This window comes from Parus major, chromosome 11 (assembly GCF_001522545.3).
Source record: "Parus major isolate Abel chromosome 11, Parus_major1.1, whole genome shotgun sequence".
NCBI classification, from domain to species: domain Eukaryota; kingdom Metazoa; phylum Chordata; class Aves; order Passeriformes; family Paridae; genus Parus; species Parus major.
The window spans coordinates 6929972-6946562 of NC_031780.1; the positions used below are offsets into that span (position 1 = coordinate 6929972).

Genomic DNA, 16591 nt, shown 5'->3' on the forward strand with positions numbered 1-16591 from the left:
CCGCCCGTGTCCTGCCGCGGTGTCCGGCCGGGCGCTGCCCGCGGGGACGGCTGCGTGTCCCGCTCCCGCCGGCCGCCGCCTCGCTGCGCTGGCGTGTGCGGCGGAGTGAGAGGCGCTGCGAGGCGCAGAGCGGGACTCGAGCTCCCTCTGCAAGGCAGGCTGAGCAGCGCCATGCAGCAGCACCGGGGCGGGCACGGCTGGGGGGCGCCCGCTCTCGCCGCGGTGACCGGCCGGCAGCCCCCCCGCACCCCCCGCGCCGCTCCCGGAGAGCGGCGGCCCCGCCGTTCTGTGTCTACCCCCCCCTCCCCTGTCCCGTCCTCTCCACCCCACTTCGGGCCCGGGCTCCCCACGGGGCTTCAGGCTTCGATCGGGAGCACCTGGGCTGCCACCGAGCCGCCGACCAGCTGTGTCACTTGCTGGGACTTGGCTCGGCTGCCCGACTCGCGGGGCACCTCACCGGGAACCTCCCGGGCCTCCACAGCCGGGCGCTTGCCCAGGGATGGAGCCCGAAATCTCATGGCAAGGGACGGCGTTATTCCCTCCCTTCCATGGGTCTTTGCTGCTTGGTGGGGGGGGAAGCACAAAACACGATTCTTTTTGTGATGCAGAGGAGGAAACTGCACATGCTCTGTGTCTAAACGCTTTGCTGTTTGTTCTCTACATCAGCTTTAGATTTCTTTAGAATGTATGTTCATATGGTATCAGATTTGGCCTTGCGTTAACCTTGTAAAATGACTTCGATAGAAGGGTTTTGTCGTGTTGTACGGCTCCTCCGTTCAGTGTAATCCTTAGGACTTGCCTTGCCTGTTGGTGAGAATGAGCTCTTTCCTGTTTGTGACTTCCTATTTTTTCGCCGAGCCTTTCTCCCCTTGAATACGTGCATGGCTTGTTCCTCATCTCTGGCCAGTTACTGAATTCTGGTAATAAACTCCAGAGGTTTTTCTAACTCCATTAGAAGCATTTAAAACACTGTTTACCACTTCCATTGTACGTGGTTTTGTTTCAGTGCGGGAAGTGTGTAAATATCATCTCAAAATCTCCAGTTTATTCATCCTCTGCAGAGCCTGTTGATTTTGCAGGAGCCTGGTGAATATAAGAAATAATTCTGTGCTATATTCAAGCTCTTCTTACTTAAACGATTTCCCTAACACTTTCCTTCAGTGTAAGACAGAACTGAAGAAAGGTGCAATTTTAGTATAAGGGCAAAGCAATTCTTGCTGCCTTTTTCTTTTCTAGGTTGATGGATTTTTACTTCCATTTTGTTTTTCTTCTGGATGTGTAGGGCTTGCTCAGTTTCAGTGTCATCTGCTTTGCATGAATTGTTATTAGGATGCACAGAAAGGCTCAAACTTTGTGGGGTCTTTTTGATGAGTAATATCTGAGCAAAAGGTGCAAAACTTGAGTTCCTGTAGCTTCCAATGTCTCTGCAACTGAAATAATACATCAAGGCTCATCTATTTCGGACAGAGCTTGGAGAACTGTCACAACAGCATTAAGTTTGCTGGTGACTCGTGCATGCGGTGTTACTGAGGGAAGGAGCTATTTCAAGAGCTGTTTTCTTGTGAGCAGGGTGGATCTTGACTATGATCCATAGCTAATTTGTGTGTATCCTCACCAGCTCTTGGGGCTGCAGGTTGATACCCGCCTGCTGAGCTCCCAGTGCTGTCTTGAAATGCCAGAAGCTGACCCATGTTATTCTTGACTTTATTTAGCATTTACCTGAAAAATCTAATTATACGGGATTACTAACTTGTTAAGGAATTTCTGTGCACAGCCTACTCCAGAATTTAATTTCATCTTCTCCCCTTAGGACCTTGTGTCCAAGAAGTGCTTTTCTAGATTTCTGGAAGTTGGATGTTGAGTATTATTAGGCCTGTTCTTGGAGCAAAGCCAGCTTACTCCTTGCTCATACTTAAACAGGTTCCACTGACCTCTGGATAGCTCTCCCTGCTCTGTCCGAACAGTTTTTTGTACATGAGCTCTTTCAGCTTTATTATTGATTATATTTGCATAAAAACTCCCTAATTCTCTGTCCTGGCAACTTTAGCTTCTCCTACCTCTTTACCAGAGAGAGAATGCTCAAGGGAGTAATAAGCATTAGGATCCCAGATGTACTTGTTACGTGCTCTAGAAATACGTGTAATAAGGAGCGGCCACTGCTTTACCTGAACACGAGGACACACACTGACAAGAGCTGAAAGAAACCAAAGCTTTGACTGCTTGTTTTGTTTGTGTTAACTTACTGAACTGTACGGATTTATTTGCTTAACTGTAAACCCCTGTTCATCCATTTGGCTTTAGTTCAGATGCCCAGTTCACTCTTTGTTGCACCAAACCTTGAAATGTCAATACAGTATCAAGCTCTGCTACTCTGTAACCTACATGGTCTTAGAGACAGAGATCAAGGAAATTCACTTTTATTGGTTATTTTTAGTGTTGATAACAATGGTTTGGGTCATACATGGCATTTGTTCTTTCAGGTTTTTTACTGAAACTTAGAAAGAATCTGTCCTGACTGTACCTGAAAATACTGTTTGTTTGTTTGTTTTTTGTGCTAAAGGATACTTGAATTTCATTTACAACACCCTGTTCTGCTGCTCCTCCCACTTTCCTCCAATAATTCATCAGTCTTCAGTAATTAAGTGAGGTATGCTTATCCCAGACACATCTAATATGAAAACTAAAGAGTTGCTGCTCAGCTGAGTGATCTGTTTTTCTCTGATTAACAAAAATAACATCAAAAAGAAGAGCAGAATAAACAGAAGGTGAGCAGGGAGTTTTATGTTTCAGATCATGTTAACATTCAAGTAACTGCACACAGAACAACTCAGACTGTGTATCTAATGTAAATTAAAGCTAAAGTGAAGTTTTCCTCAGTATTATAAAAACTTGGAAGCTATAAAATCTTAATTTCCTTCCAATGTGGTTCTTAACAGGTGAAAAGAGAAGTAGTGCAGAGACAGCTCTCAAGAATGGCGCAGTTAACGTGCATTGACTTAGGGGACATCTCTGATAGAATGGACTCCCGAAGCATTATTCTCTAACTATCCTTACAGGTGAAGTTTTGAGTCATAGATAGAGTTGCATTTCTTATGTAAAGTTTTGTTTTTAGAGACCCACCCCCCCTCAGTTCAAGCCCTCCCACAGTTTACTGTCAGCTGCCTGAAGATTTCAGTGTAAGTATTTAAAAGCATAAGGGCTGTGATCAGTTAGGATATGCTGACCAGTGACACCAGCAAGGGCTTCTGTAATGGCAGCAGTGCAGCAAGCTGAACTACTGGGTATTTTTTATTCTCTTTGTCGTGCAAGTAGTCTGCCCAAATAGATATTGTTATGTCAGTCAGCTAGCAGCAGCAGCATATTATTTTTCTGCTATAACTGCAAACTCATAAAATTTCTAAAGCTTCATGGGTTTCGCTGGAAAGCTTTGCTCAAATGTAAAGATGGGGTTAAGTAAGTTCATCTTATACTGAAAGTCCTGTTTTGCATTTTTATTTTCCCATACTGTAAAAAAAATTCTGTTGACATCATTAAATTTGTCAAATTCTGGCAAAACAGAAGGCAAATCACAGATTGTTTGGCATGTGAATTGCACCCCTGTCTGTATTAATAATGCATCATCATTAAAAGCCTGTATATGTCTCAAACATCTGCAGGTAAATTATATAAAAAAACCAAACACAGGCCAAAACTTAACACAAAACTGTTTAAAGCCACCCCCCACCAGAGTACATTGGGAGGTGAGAGAGACGTTTACCTTGGCATATTGGTATATTTTTCACCAGCAGGAATATTTTTAACTGCAGTATTGGAAGAGATATAGTCCATGCACATTGGAATACTAGTGAAATTCCAGGAAGTCAGAAAAGTGCTGATGTATCAGTAATAAAAGGAGGTGGAGTGGATGAACATGGCTATGCAGGGTGGGTGGCAGGTGCCCAAAACACCTTGGGTGTTTGACTAGCTCTGCATGGTGTTAACACACGTGTAGTTCACATTATTACCAGGTCTCCCACTTATACTTAGTACAGAATTTAGTTAAAGTATAGAAAGTGTTAATCACACTAACCTAAGGCTTTAAGAAAACAAGAGCTTGTTAAATTTATTACTTGACTTTGTTAAAGGATTTGATCTTGATGACCTTACTGTATATTAATACTAGTACTGAGTATCAGTAAATGCCATTTAGCTCAGGATTAGTCTGGGGGTGTACAAGAGTGAATAGTTTCCATGGATATTCAGCAAAAACTAGTAATTGCTTGTCACAATTTGTTTTCATTAATCATTTTGTTGGTGAAAAATGTCTTTAAAAACTTGTTCACGATAAACTGGTTCATGGAACATCACTGGGCACTAAGGCTGCCACTGTGATTGTCAGGTGGGAGTAGATCCAGTCCAGTGTGTGTGCTGAGGCTGCTACACGTAAAGCTGTGCACCTGGGAGCAAGGTATTCCAGCTGAATTTAAATCAAGGCACATTGTCTCCTAGAAAGCAGTGATTGAAATTTGTTTTGGAGTCATAGTGAATAAACAGCATAAACACGAGTTTCCAAGGTGATGCTGTGACAAAGAACCTAACGTAGTTCTTAAATGCATTAGTAGAATAAGCAGAGGTACGTTCTTGTCCATCCTGTGGGATGGGATGAAGTCATTCCCAAAATCCTATGTATGGTTTTGGCCTCAGCACTCCAAATCCTCCAAAAAATTACTGTGTGAAAACGGAATCATCTCAAATTTGATGGAAAACTAAGCTGTATTGCCATGCAGTAAAATGTTAAATGTGTGCTGTGCAGCTTCTCATCAAAACTGAGGTGACTTGATGAGAGTCCTCAGATATGTCCCTGACAAAATAATACTGGATACTAGTGAGCTTGCTGTAATCTTGCTGTCAAACACAATACAAATTTGTAGCCCAGTAAGTTCAAATTAAACAGCTTAAGTTTTCACAGGGAGGATGATTAATTGTTGGATTGATATGAAGAGTAGTCATGTATTTCTTAATTTCCTAACATCTTTGAATCAAGATTGTGGAAAAAAAAAATCTGAAAATTGCTTCAGCCAGATGCAAGGTGCTGACCTTTCCTTGTATATTTAGAGAACTATCATTCATGAGAGGTCAGGCTAGGTGATAAACCAGAGGTGCTGAAGAAGGATGGATAGCACCTCGTCTTCTCTTGAACCACCTTCCCTCTTTTTGAACAGAGGGAGGTTTAAGACTTTTCCTTTTCAATCAAGAATATGATCAAACCAGTAAAATCTTCTGAATGGGGGAAAATAAGCAGATATTGATATATATTGGAGATGTGTCAAATAGTGTCCTGTATACTTGGTCCAGACTTGTGACTAAATACATCCTGATCTGAGGCTGTGGCATTGGGGAGCTGTTGGAAAGATAAATGTTGCTTCTCTGCTGCCAGGACAAGCTGCTGGCTCCTGTCCAGCTCGCTGCCTACCAAGCAGCCCAAGGACCTTGGCAAGAGCCCTGCTGCCCAGACAGTCCTTGTATCAGCAGAGGAGTTCTTCCTTCCTGGTTCTAAGCGTGGAAAATGCTGAGAGGGTGAAGCAAGGTGATTTTTATTGAATCCACTAAAGGAAACACAGCTCCATAAAATTTTGTGTTATATAAAATTATTTATTGACCCATTTTATATATTGTATTTGTGTATGTTGTATGGGAATATATTATCTGCAGTGATCCTAGTTTTAAACTGGATGCTGAGTAAAATACTGACTTAATCAGGAATTAAACTATGAAACATAAAGCTGTGGAAGAAGGAGTAAACAACACAGTAATTTTAAGCTATGTTAATGCCTCATGTGTGGAGACTTGACACAAGTGTTTGACACTTTCTGAGCTCTTCAGGATGTTACAGTGAATAGCTTGATGGTGGTCTAAGCATCTCTAGGTGGAGATTGCTGGAAGCTAAGTTTTTTTTTCACATCTTCCTATGTTGAAAGGTGGGAAGGGGATATGTAATCTTGAGAACTCAGAGCTACAGAGCAAACTTGCATATAATCCACGTGCACCTCTGTGTGGTAATTTCAACAGAGGCACATGATGCTTGAGTTTGGCAATTTTGGTTTCTCCTGGCTATTTGTAAGAAAGTGAATGGTGTCACTCTGCTGCTGCCCCTGGAGTTCTTCACAGAACTCAGTCTCTGCCCAGTCTGGCTGCTGTGCTTCCCTGTGCTCACACAAGGCCAACTTTATGGGTAAATGCAGTGGGTTTTGTGGTGAGTCTATAGCTTGTAGGAGTAAAAAATGAGGTAAATATACCACAATTGATGGGAAACCTGTTTTGGTAAGAGACTGTGAAGGTACTGTAAGTTCAGAAGGGGATCTGCAGGTCCAGAGGCAAAGATCCCTAATCCTTTGACTCGGTGTTGGGATAAGGGTGGTAAACCACAGACATGACTGCTCTCCTTACACAGTGTGTCCTGCTGGAGTTTTTGGAGACAGACTGCTGGACTAAATGGACAGTGATTTGTCCTTTCAGGAGTAGTTTTTTATGCCCATGTTGGATAAAGGAAATTTTTTCCTTTTTTCCTAACCTAGCAATAAAAGCTATACAAAGACATTTACAATTCTTGCTGTTTGGGGAATAAGCACCAAAGCATTTAGGGAGGTAAAAGTCAAGGCTTCCCTGGAAAATAATAGGCTTGCATCAGGATTGTTGACCCATCTCCTTCCACATGTGTGCTGGCAGTTGCATCTCCCAGTGATGAAGTGGTCAGCAGAATTTGCTTCATGAGGGCAGTAGCATGTAATTGGATGTAGAAAAAATGCAGCCTCAAGTTTGATTTGGGCCTTCATGGAACCATGCCTCAAAATATTTTGGGCTAAGTAGAGGCTTTCTGCAAAGGAAGCCAAGAGCAGAAGTAGTAATAGCAACATTTGGCTATTTGTAAACATTTTTTACTCTTTGGAAATGGAGCTGTAAACTTCCCTGTATGTTTGAAGTTGTTGTCCAGGCAATTGAATTCTCCCATTGTTTAATGTTGTAATAGACATGGTTTCTCTGGACAGGCTCCTGGAAGAGCCTTTCACTGCAGTAGAACCAGTAGTGATTTTTGGCCAATTACTTCAGCTTCTTGTATAGTTTTTCTGTCTCCTTGTATTTGATTTGCAAAGCTCTTCCCTTGAAACCACTTCTGACATCCAGAGATTTAAAATGAAAGCAGGAAATGCTACTGAATTAAAAATACCCTCTGGTTTTGGTTGTATAATTCTATGACATAAATTAACAGTATTATATTTTAACCAGTAGCTTTCTCCTGTGTGCTAAATTGTTTGCAGTGGAAGTGCAATCTAAACTTCAGTTTTGCTTTCCCAATATGTACTGCAAGAAAACCCCTTAGAGGCACTTGAGGAATTTCCAGATTACAGGTTGGAAAAAGATGACATTTTTGAAGGCTAGTAGTTTCAGTTCAAGCTTATCAGATTATTAAAACCTTTCTTCTTTTCTTTCTTTTTGGAGGATGGAAGAAGTTAGTGTTATCCAGCATTCCTGCTGAGTATATAACTTACTGCCACTTCTGATCTTTGAAGAGAGATTTATCGCTTCCTGTGGCAATACTGAATACTCAAAAGGTACTCATTGATTACTTGATCCTTGCCTACCTTCCATATTTATTAGTGCTCTTCTCTCCTTCCTGCCGAAGAGTGACTGCTGTTGACTCCTGCCTGTTCTGAGCTACCTGGAGCATTACATGATCGCCAGACTACTTTATGCTTTGCTTCTGTAGTGTGTGTGGAAATAGTTCTGTCCTGTTAAAGCAGCTGCACCCTCTCCTTGTCCTACCAACATTTTGACCTACATGAAGAAGAATTTGTGAGCGTCCATGACAGTATGATGGAGGCAACTATCAAATATTTAGATGCCTGACATGACATCTGTAATGTTTTTGTAGGCATCTGCTTTGAGTGGCTTGTGCAGACAAATCCTTAGGGATGTTTTTTCCATCTCCACTAGACTCAAAGGAGGGAGACAGCATTCAATGTTTGTCCTTGCTGTGTTATCAGTCTGGCTGTTCCTGGTTAGAAGTGCTTCATCCAGTGCAGTTGTTGGTCAGTACAATGTGCTGCCTCTTGAAACAGGCTGTCCATTTGTGGCAGCCAAGGGACAGTTTTCATCTGCCTTTTGGCACCTTTCCTATTGCCTATGGGACAAGATACAATTTATTGTTAACAATCTGGAAAAAAGAGCATGCAGTAGCCCTTACTACTTCAAAGACAGTTTTTTCCTTTTTTATTAGTTTAGATTTACTCACTGTGGTCTTGGGTTTTCTCCTGCAAATAAAAAAAAATAGTAGTGAGGTCTCTTGCCAGTACTGCTTCCTCCTTTTCTTACTGAAGTTCCTGTAGGAGCCTCGTCTGATGTGGATCTTCATACTTCATAGCACATGTGATTCTCTGTCTCTTAAACAGTGAAACACAGTATTTGTGCTTTTCTAATGCTGTTGTCTTCAATACGGGGTGGATTTGGATATCCACCACTCTGAAAGTGCAGGTCCCCAGTAGATTGACAAGAGTTACTGTACACCTATTCACTTGCTGGGGAACTGATCAGTATATGAGAGCACAGAGCCTCAGGATCTTGTGTGGAATTAAGTGCTGAGACAAGTAAATCTCAGTCCTAGGAGCATCATAGTTTTAACTGCTTAAATAGAAAAAAAGTTTCAATGTTTTGTGTTTGAAGTTTAAGTAGATCCTTGATTTTATGTAGTGCCAGAGAATGGTAAAATAACTTTGGCTGGGACTTCCTGTGGTACCCTGGTTCAACCCCTGACTCGGTGCAAGGACAGCATTGATGCTAGATGAGGTCAATTAGGATTATATTTAGGAAATTTTTTTTTTCCACAGCATCTCTGAGCAACCTACTCCAATATTTGACCACTCATTATTGTAGCTGGTCTGTTGCACTTGTCCTTTGACTCTGTGCTTCCAAGAGTGTGGCTCCACCTTCTCTTTGATTCCCTTTGAAGGTAGCAGTAGGATCTCCCCATGGTCATTTCACAGCTCATTCTGTTATTCTGCTGTGTAGGTCTTCTATTCCAGTTACCTCATTGTTCTGGCAGGCTTTGGATGTGTTTTTTCCCATGTGTTCTAAGCTCACCAATGGACATGTGAAGCACTTTAAATTTTTGGTTTACACCTGTTTTCCTTCAAGCTTATCAAACATTGCCCATATGTCAAAGATCTGATGGAATGTAATTTCTTGCAAGGTATTTTAAGCCAGAAAATACACCAGGTATTTAACAGAAGTTCAGTATTATCTTTGCAGTAGAGTAGAAGTGACTTACTCTGCCTTTGGGATGTTCCCTTGGAGTGGATTAGAACAAGAATGCCTTGCATTTTTGGAGGTCCCTGGGTTTGTACATTAATAGGTTGATACTTCTTGAGCAGTGTCCAAGCAGCTTCAAAATATCTCTTAAAGTTCAGTAACTTATTTTCTTAATCAGAGCCAATACTTTGTAAACAGAGAGGGGCAATGGCTGTGCCTTGCATTAACTCACCATCAGTGCTAATCTGCAGAGATCCCTGTGAAATGTTCTCTGTTCATCTTGTCTTCAGTGTAGAAAAGATCTGCAATTACTGGTTTGTTTTCTCTTCCCCCTTGTAAGAGTTTGGGTACAATCTTTATTTAAAACAGTTTTCTTGACTGTTAAATCATTTGTCAAGCAGAAGATTAGGTTTGAAAAATGGAAGAAAACTATTCCTTGAGTCAAAATTTCAGGAAAGCCAAAGTGGATAAAAAGATGTTTCCATTCAATTCTGTGTATTCTGTTGTCCTCTTGTGTGTGTGAAAAAACTTTGAGGTGATATTCCACATGGGAGGTGTTACATCAAGTATTTTCTGAAGGGAGAAGTCCTTCACTCTTGAGGCTTTTCTATATTAATTGACACGTTTGTGAAGTTCAGGAAATCTTTTCTAGGGTTGCATAGCACGGAACCTGGCAAGGATGCAGCTTGCATCAGCAGTCTTAATATGCCCTTAGCTGTGGAGCTAACACTGTGTATCTTCTGAGCATCCTCTTTCCTGGTCAGGGCTTGTACATAGCACTTGCAATTTTTGCAGAGTGTGTGTTGAATAAAAAGAGAGAATTTCCAAATTTGTTTGAAAGCTCACTATCACTGAGCATCCATAGCTCCAACAAACCTCTTATCACTAATGCTCTTTGAAGCTGATAAACAATTAAAAATAGACTTGTCAAGTAAAAAATGCAGCCATGACCCAGACTGGAGTGCCTTGTACTAAATAAATGACAGAAGAACCTGGAGGGGAAGCACTTAAATTCAAAGGGTGTGAAATCCAACTGGTGTGAAATCCAACACTGCTTGGCCCTCATCACTGAGTGCAGCAAGAATACATGCCTCTCTTGAGAATTACTCCTCTGGACTTCCTTACCATTCCCAGGGTTTTTAGCATGTGTGCACACTGCAGAGTGACAAGGATTACAGAAAGAGATAATGTGCTGTCTTATAAATACTGTATTTCTGTAAACGTGAATATTTTACACCCTTAATTGATAAGGATAATGAACCTTGCTTCACTGAGCAGAGGCTGCTCTTCCTCAGGGTGGCAAAGTTAGAGCTGATTTTGTTATTTGATGTAAGCAGTATATCCACTGCTGGATTGACAGTGTGTAAGGAGTGATATTTGCTCTCATTTACACCTCTTAAGCTATAAAAACTCCTTCATCATGTGATGTGCTATTCCACAGCACAGGAGAAAAAGGCCATCTGAAGTAGGCAGAGCTGGCTCTAAAATGTCATATTGCACTTGTAATCTGATGTGAGACATCCAGAGCTTTAGGTTGTCAGAGCTGTAAATGCTAAAGAGTTTGAGAACAGGTAGGTAGAGAAGCTTGTAAAATGAGTTCAGTCATCCTAGTGAAAGTATTAAAGCTGATTAAAATATTCCTTTGGTTTTGCTTATGGTTCTTTTGGTAAGTGAAGGGGTCCTCAAGCAGCTATCAGTGCTGTTCTGTTAGGCGTGTGGGACTACACCTTTTGTTAAACAAGCATTAAATATTGAACACTGCTTTTATTTCCCCCCTCCCCACCCCCCAGCCCCTTACCTTTCTCTTTTATGTAGTTTCACTAGTTCATCTGTTCTGTTCCAGAGTGAGTTCTGACCTCAGGAGCTGCATGAAGAATAGCCAGCATGAAGAGAACAAATCAGTCCAGGCAGAAGTGCAGAAGCGTCAAGAACATAAATGTAAATTGAGGGGGTTTAAAGTGTGGTATGTGTTCCATGCTGAGGCAGTAGTTTCCTGAACATAAAGCTTAACATTGTGCTAGTAGAAACCCTTTTGCCCTGCTTCTCTTCTGCCTGCCCTTACTGTTGGGGCACACCAGAGATCTAGTCTGGATGGAAATAAGTATCCTTAGCTTGGTGAGTTTCTGGCCTGGATTGGTTTCCTGACCAGTAGCTGCAGTCTTGAAAGTGCTTGTGCTAACATGAGGAATAGTTGGACTGATGGAGGGAATGAGTGGGCAGTTTAAAGGCAGGCATGGTTTCTTTGCAGAAGTGGGTATGTTTGGAAATGAGACCTTACTGATTCCTGGGAGAAAGGGATTTTTTCTTCCAAGGTTAAGTGCCTTTGTGGGATTTTGGGGGTTTTTTGCCTCATCTGCTTTCAAGGTTGATTGTAGCACTTTTAGGGCTTGGAGTATGAGAATATTTGGAATACAAGTCCAAATGAATTAAGGGTGTGTGTAAAACAATGAAGCTTCTTAAAATTTCAGCATGAGGGTCATTTTAAAGGACTCACCTGGGTTTGACTGTGTTTATGTCTGCTCCAACACTTATTAATTCAGACTGACTTTTCTGTGATTCAAAAGCAAGGCTGTCTTAATTTAGGCTCTGGGAGCTTGTCTTGTCCACCACCCTTCTGCCATAGGTGCTTTCAAAACTCTCCTGGAATTTCCTGTCCCTGCTGCAACAACAGTAAACTGCACCTCTGTGTTTGACAGCCTGACATTAAGTTAACCAGCACTGACTTTAGTTTTCCTTATGTGCATCAGGGTATGATTTGTGAGGTGACTAATAGTTAGTGCATGGGCAGCTATTATTGCCCAATGAACCCTAGTTACCATCCCAGGGATAAGCTCTTCCTGCTCCTCCAACTTGAAGCCTGAATTCCCTTGTCCTGGTAGAGTATCACTACTTAATGAGTACTTGTGCAAAGATAAAAGAAATAGCTGTTCCCCAAAAGTTTATTCTTGGATACTTGTTCATCTAGATGAAGCCTTAGAGGAAAACAAAATCCAGCTACTTATTATGAAGTCTCTAGAATGCCATGAAACTTGTTGCACAGGTCTTTTTTTTCAGGTGTGGGAGTGGCTGCTATTGCCAGTATATCATGCAACACCACATCAGATGGCCAAAGAATCCTGTTCTTCTGTTTCTTCATTATTTTGAAGAAAGATCTTCTTTTGCTGTTAGCAGTTTGCTAGTAGCCTAAATGAAAGGCTAAATTAATGTGTAATGGGAGAAATGGCCACAAGTACTTGTTGATAAAACTAAGAATCTTTCCCAGTATCTACTTATATAAGGCTTCACTTTTTGTGGTAATGGATTTTACAGGCTGTTTAACCTGAAATAATTTCTGATTCTCAATTTAATACCTTCAAGTATTCTGATGGTCTTTCATGAGCTCTTTCATCACTTTTACATCATGAAGACCTGTAAAAGGGAGGGACTGATTAGTCTTATGATCTAACATCAGCTAAAAAGAAATTCCTTTTAGACTGCTTCTTTTAAAGTGTAAGCCTTCCTGTATTCTACACGTGATTAGATTGCATGTTTGTCCTTCTGAAATGGACTGTCAGGTTAATAATGTCAATATAATGACTTGCTAACTAAATTAAAAAGGGAAACTTTTTAAAATATTATTGATAAGAGTGTATTTCACTGGCATTTCTCAGCTTTCAGTAGAGAATTCTCTATATGAGTAAAGACCTAGTATCATCTAGTGAGATGCACTAGCAGGTATTGAAAGAAATAGTGAAAAATTAAAACAAAGATTTGAAAGAATGTTAGATAGCAACAGAAGGAGAAATTAAAGAAGAATGGAACAGATTTTGAGAACATTATCTAATTTTGTCCTTATTACCTTCTCAATAGACCTTTAATTCTCCAAATCTAAAGGAAAAGCAAGATAAAAATTATTCTTCCAGAAATAAAGCTGAAATGCTTTCATCAGTCCACTTTCTTCATCAAGGCTTTCCTTGTCAGGTTACAGGATATCTCAAGTGACTTGAATATGTGTGGGATTTGTTGTCGGTAACTGCAGTGATTTTCTTCTCTTTTGTTCCACAATGCAAGTTCCAAGTAGTTGACATTATTGTATCTGCTCTTCTCTCCATTGTAGGCTGCAGCTTATTACAGCAGAATTAGCAGTATTAGTTCTGGAAGAGCCATGATCTGAGGCTTTCTGCCACTGTCAGGTGCAGGGATTAAGAGGGAGCTTGTTCAGCAAACAGCTGAGGAAAGATGTGGAATTGAGTTTCCTTCTGCCTGGCTGGGGGCCCTGGGTATATACTCTGTTTCCATGTCTTGCATGAACTCCCTGAGTTCCTGATCCAAACTGAAAGGTCAGCTTTATTCTGAGTAATTGCAGGAGATCACAGGTGTGTGCTACTTGCTGACTGAAAAATAGGGGTCAGTGCTGAATGAAGCTTCTCATTGCTTTCCATCATTTCATGAGACACAATGAAATTGGAAAGAGCTTTGCTGGGATCCCTGGGCAGGAGTATTTCTGTAAGTTGCAGGAGGAGCAGGGAAAAAAGAAAAGGGGTGGAGTAGAGAAACGGCACAAGATGCATTTTGATTCTAGCATTGCACCAGGCTGACTGTGGAGAATGTTCTGTAGCCAGGGATAGGCTTGACTGTGCCCTTGGGAGTTTGTAGGGGTCAAAGGTAAAGATTATTTGATATGATGTGGGCCGAAGTGTGCTGCCTTCATGGGAGCCTATGGAAAAGGTAACTCTGGTTCACAGGTAACAACTCAGTGAAAAAAAAATATGGAGGGGAGTCTGGTCACAGATAAATACTATGGAATTCAGACACTTTGCTTGCCCACAGACTTGCTGTAACCCAGAGGGTTGCAGTATGCATAAGCAAAAGCAGTTTCACTGTCATGTGTCATGGGTGGGTGGCACAGAGTGGAGGGACACAGCTCAGTGTAGCCACCTAGCTCACCAAATACAAGATTCCTGATGCTGTGGTTTACTGATGACTTTATGCTGAAACTGCAGCTTAACGTGGCCCTGGTGATCCCTTTCCTCTACCCAAGCATTTGTGTGAGGAATTGGGTCAGGAACTGAACATGTTCTAACAGAATTGTTTTTCTCTGCATTAGTTTTCAGCTGGAATTAGTTCTCGATGGAGATCATTATGGTGAATTATTCTGTCACTGTGAAGGAGGAAGCTGAGAGCAGCTCTTTGGACAGTGAGTGCTGTGTTTACCTGTCTTACAGAGACCATGAAATTATTACACAAGTTAAAAATCTGGTCTCCTGTCTTGTTACTGAGGAAAAAGTGGGTTCCTCTTGATGTCAGTTTAGTGTAGGGATCCACTTAAAAGCTTTGAATTACTCCCTGGAACAATGTGCTCTTCTTGCTGTATTTAGACCAACCTCCCAGCACAGACACCTTGGTTAGGTAATCACCACCAGCACTGACTGTCTTTTGTGATCCCTTCACAGGGTCAGCACTCAAGGAAACCATCCTTGTACAACTCTGCATTTTCCAATTGCAGCTCTCATTCCCATGGCTGGTTTATGTATTTCTTGGGACTTAATCGTGCTTTTCATGCAGAGGAAAAGCAAAAACATTTATTAACCTGTGGTGAAGTTTGCTTTTCTCTTATAGGTTTCTTGCTTTTCCTTACGCCCTCCAAGATGCTGAAGTATTTCTCAGAATAATTGCTTAATAGTGGGTTGATGTGACTGCCCTTTTTTTTAAAGCTGCAATAAATGTTTTTCCATTTTACTCTTCTTGTTTGCTTTTGGTACCAGTGTTGTAAGTGGCAAGGAGGAAATGAGAAAACAGCTGGAGATGGGCGTGTAGCAATCATAACCAGTGGATATGGAATTGGTTGCAGTAGCCAAATGAAAGCCTTAAGTTTTTACTGTGAGAAATTTACTTAATGAAAGAAACTTACCCAATGTTTTAGTTTCTCCTGTTGGTAGTAACTGTTTGGTGTTTTGCATGTGAAAGACACAGCTGGCCTGTTTGGATGTATGTCTGTCCGCTTTAGAGCAAGTTATGCTTGTGCCATGTTCATCTCTTACCAGGATAGTTCTGCTGGAGGAAATGGAAAGGCTGCCTACCTGTTAAACTGACTTCTCTTTGGCTGTGCTTAGCTGGGAGACTTTTTAGGGAAAAGTTACAGCTGTTTCATTGTGGGAAAGAGAATGGCCAAGCACTCCTGCAGTTAATCTGCATCCACTCATGCCCTTAAATACTTAAACAGACATGTGTGGATTGCAAGCAGGGGAGAAAAAAGTCTGTTGTCTATAAACAGTGTTGGATATTTTTTTTTTTTTTTTCAATCTTTCTCTTGCTTTAAGTAGGATATACAGTGCATAACTGCAGACTCTTAGTTGAAGTTTTTGGTTATTCCTCTATTCAGCTTTCAGAGCTTCTCAGGGGATGCAGGAGAAATTAAGTCTCCCATGTTTTAACATTAAGCTTTATTTCCACTCCCATGTAATTTTTGATAAGCGGCAAAGCCGTGTCAGTTTTTGAGTGGGATCTGGATGTGGATTGACTTGAATTCAAGGCCTGAATATGGTGCAAGGGTTGTTTGCACTACTGTAGCTGCTGATACTTTTCATTATTTTATGAATGTCAAAAATTTATTGATAGCATTTGGCTTCATTGTTTCTTATTGGAGTTTTAAATTTTTTTCTCAAGTTAAGTGTGTATTACAGCACTAAATGTACTTTTAAATTGCATTAGTGTTTTTAGTTTTTGAGACTGTGCCTTGTTTGGAAAAAATAAATTTTTTTGTATAATTTGGTCCATGAAACTTGATGCAGTTCAGGGTTCCTTAATTTTAACATGGCTGAGAGGCAGACAAATGCTTCTTTGATAGTGGTTTTATTATAAATAATACCACTAAAATGAATAGGCACTGGCACTAGTGGTCCCTGTCTCTTTGTTTGTACTTTCTGCATTGACAATGACAGCAAGTTGTTTTCAATGCTTCTACATTCCTTCAAGTACCTAAAGGGGCTTTAAAAGAGCTGGAGGGGGACTTTGGACAACGGCACAGAGTGACAGGACAAGGGGGAATGGCTGCCCACTGACACAGGGCATGGTTAGATTGGATATTGGGAAGAAAGCGAGTGTATCTGGGCCGAGACTCTCTGTGCTGTAATCAGTTGGACAGTTGGCACTAAATTACTTTCTCTCAAGCAACCTTTTGATTCCTTTCATTGGAATGAGGTGTCAGTTGTATGAAATGCACAGCACTTTTTATTTCTGCTTGTTCCAGCTTTCTGGATGGGCTGTCCATTAATTGAGGTCTGTTTGGATGTCACAGCTCCTTACCTGGCTAATTGGATTGTGACAGTGC

At 41.2% G+C, this 16591-nt stretch overlaps 2 protein-coding genes across 11 annotated transcripts in view; one reads left to right on the top strand and one right to left on the bottom strand.

Moving 5' to 3' along the window:
* The window catches only part of LOC107209709 (C-factor-like), a 136335-nt gene that overhangs the window by 55673 nt on the left and 64071 nt on the right, over nucleotides 1–16591 (bottom strand). The window lies entirely within an intron of this gene.
* Nucleotides 2512–16591, top strand: part of CTCF (CCCTC-binding factor) — a 31478-nt gene continuing 17398 nt past the window's right edge. Inside the window, exons 1-5 of one of the 10 annotated variants that reach the window (XM_015639592.2) lie at nucleotides 2513–2765; nucleotides 2937–3056; nucleotides 5417–5566; nucleotides 7477–7589; nucleotides 11126–11220. In XM_015639592.2, coding sequence (XP_015495078.1) covers nucleotides 11167–11220 — 54 coding nt within the window. In that variant the 5' untranslated portion in view covers nucleotides 2513–2765; nucleotides 2937–3056; nucleotides 5417–5566; nucleotides 7477–7589; nucleotides 11126–11166. Of the gene's footprint in view, nucleotides 2766–2936; nucleotides 3057–4292; nucleotides 5567–7476; nucleotides 7590–11122; nucleotides 11246–14368; nucleotides 14459–16591 lie in introns of those variants that run through there. The other 9 variants (XM_015639594.3, XM_015639591.2, XM_033517156.1 and 6 more) reach the window with 9 other exon arrangements.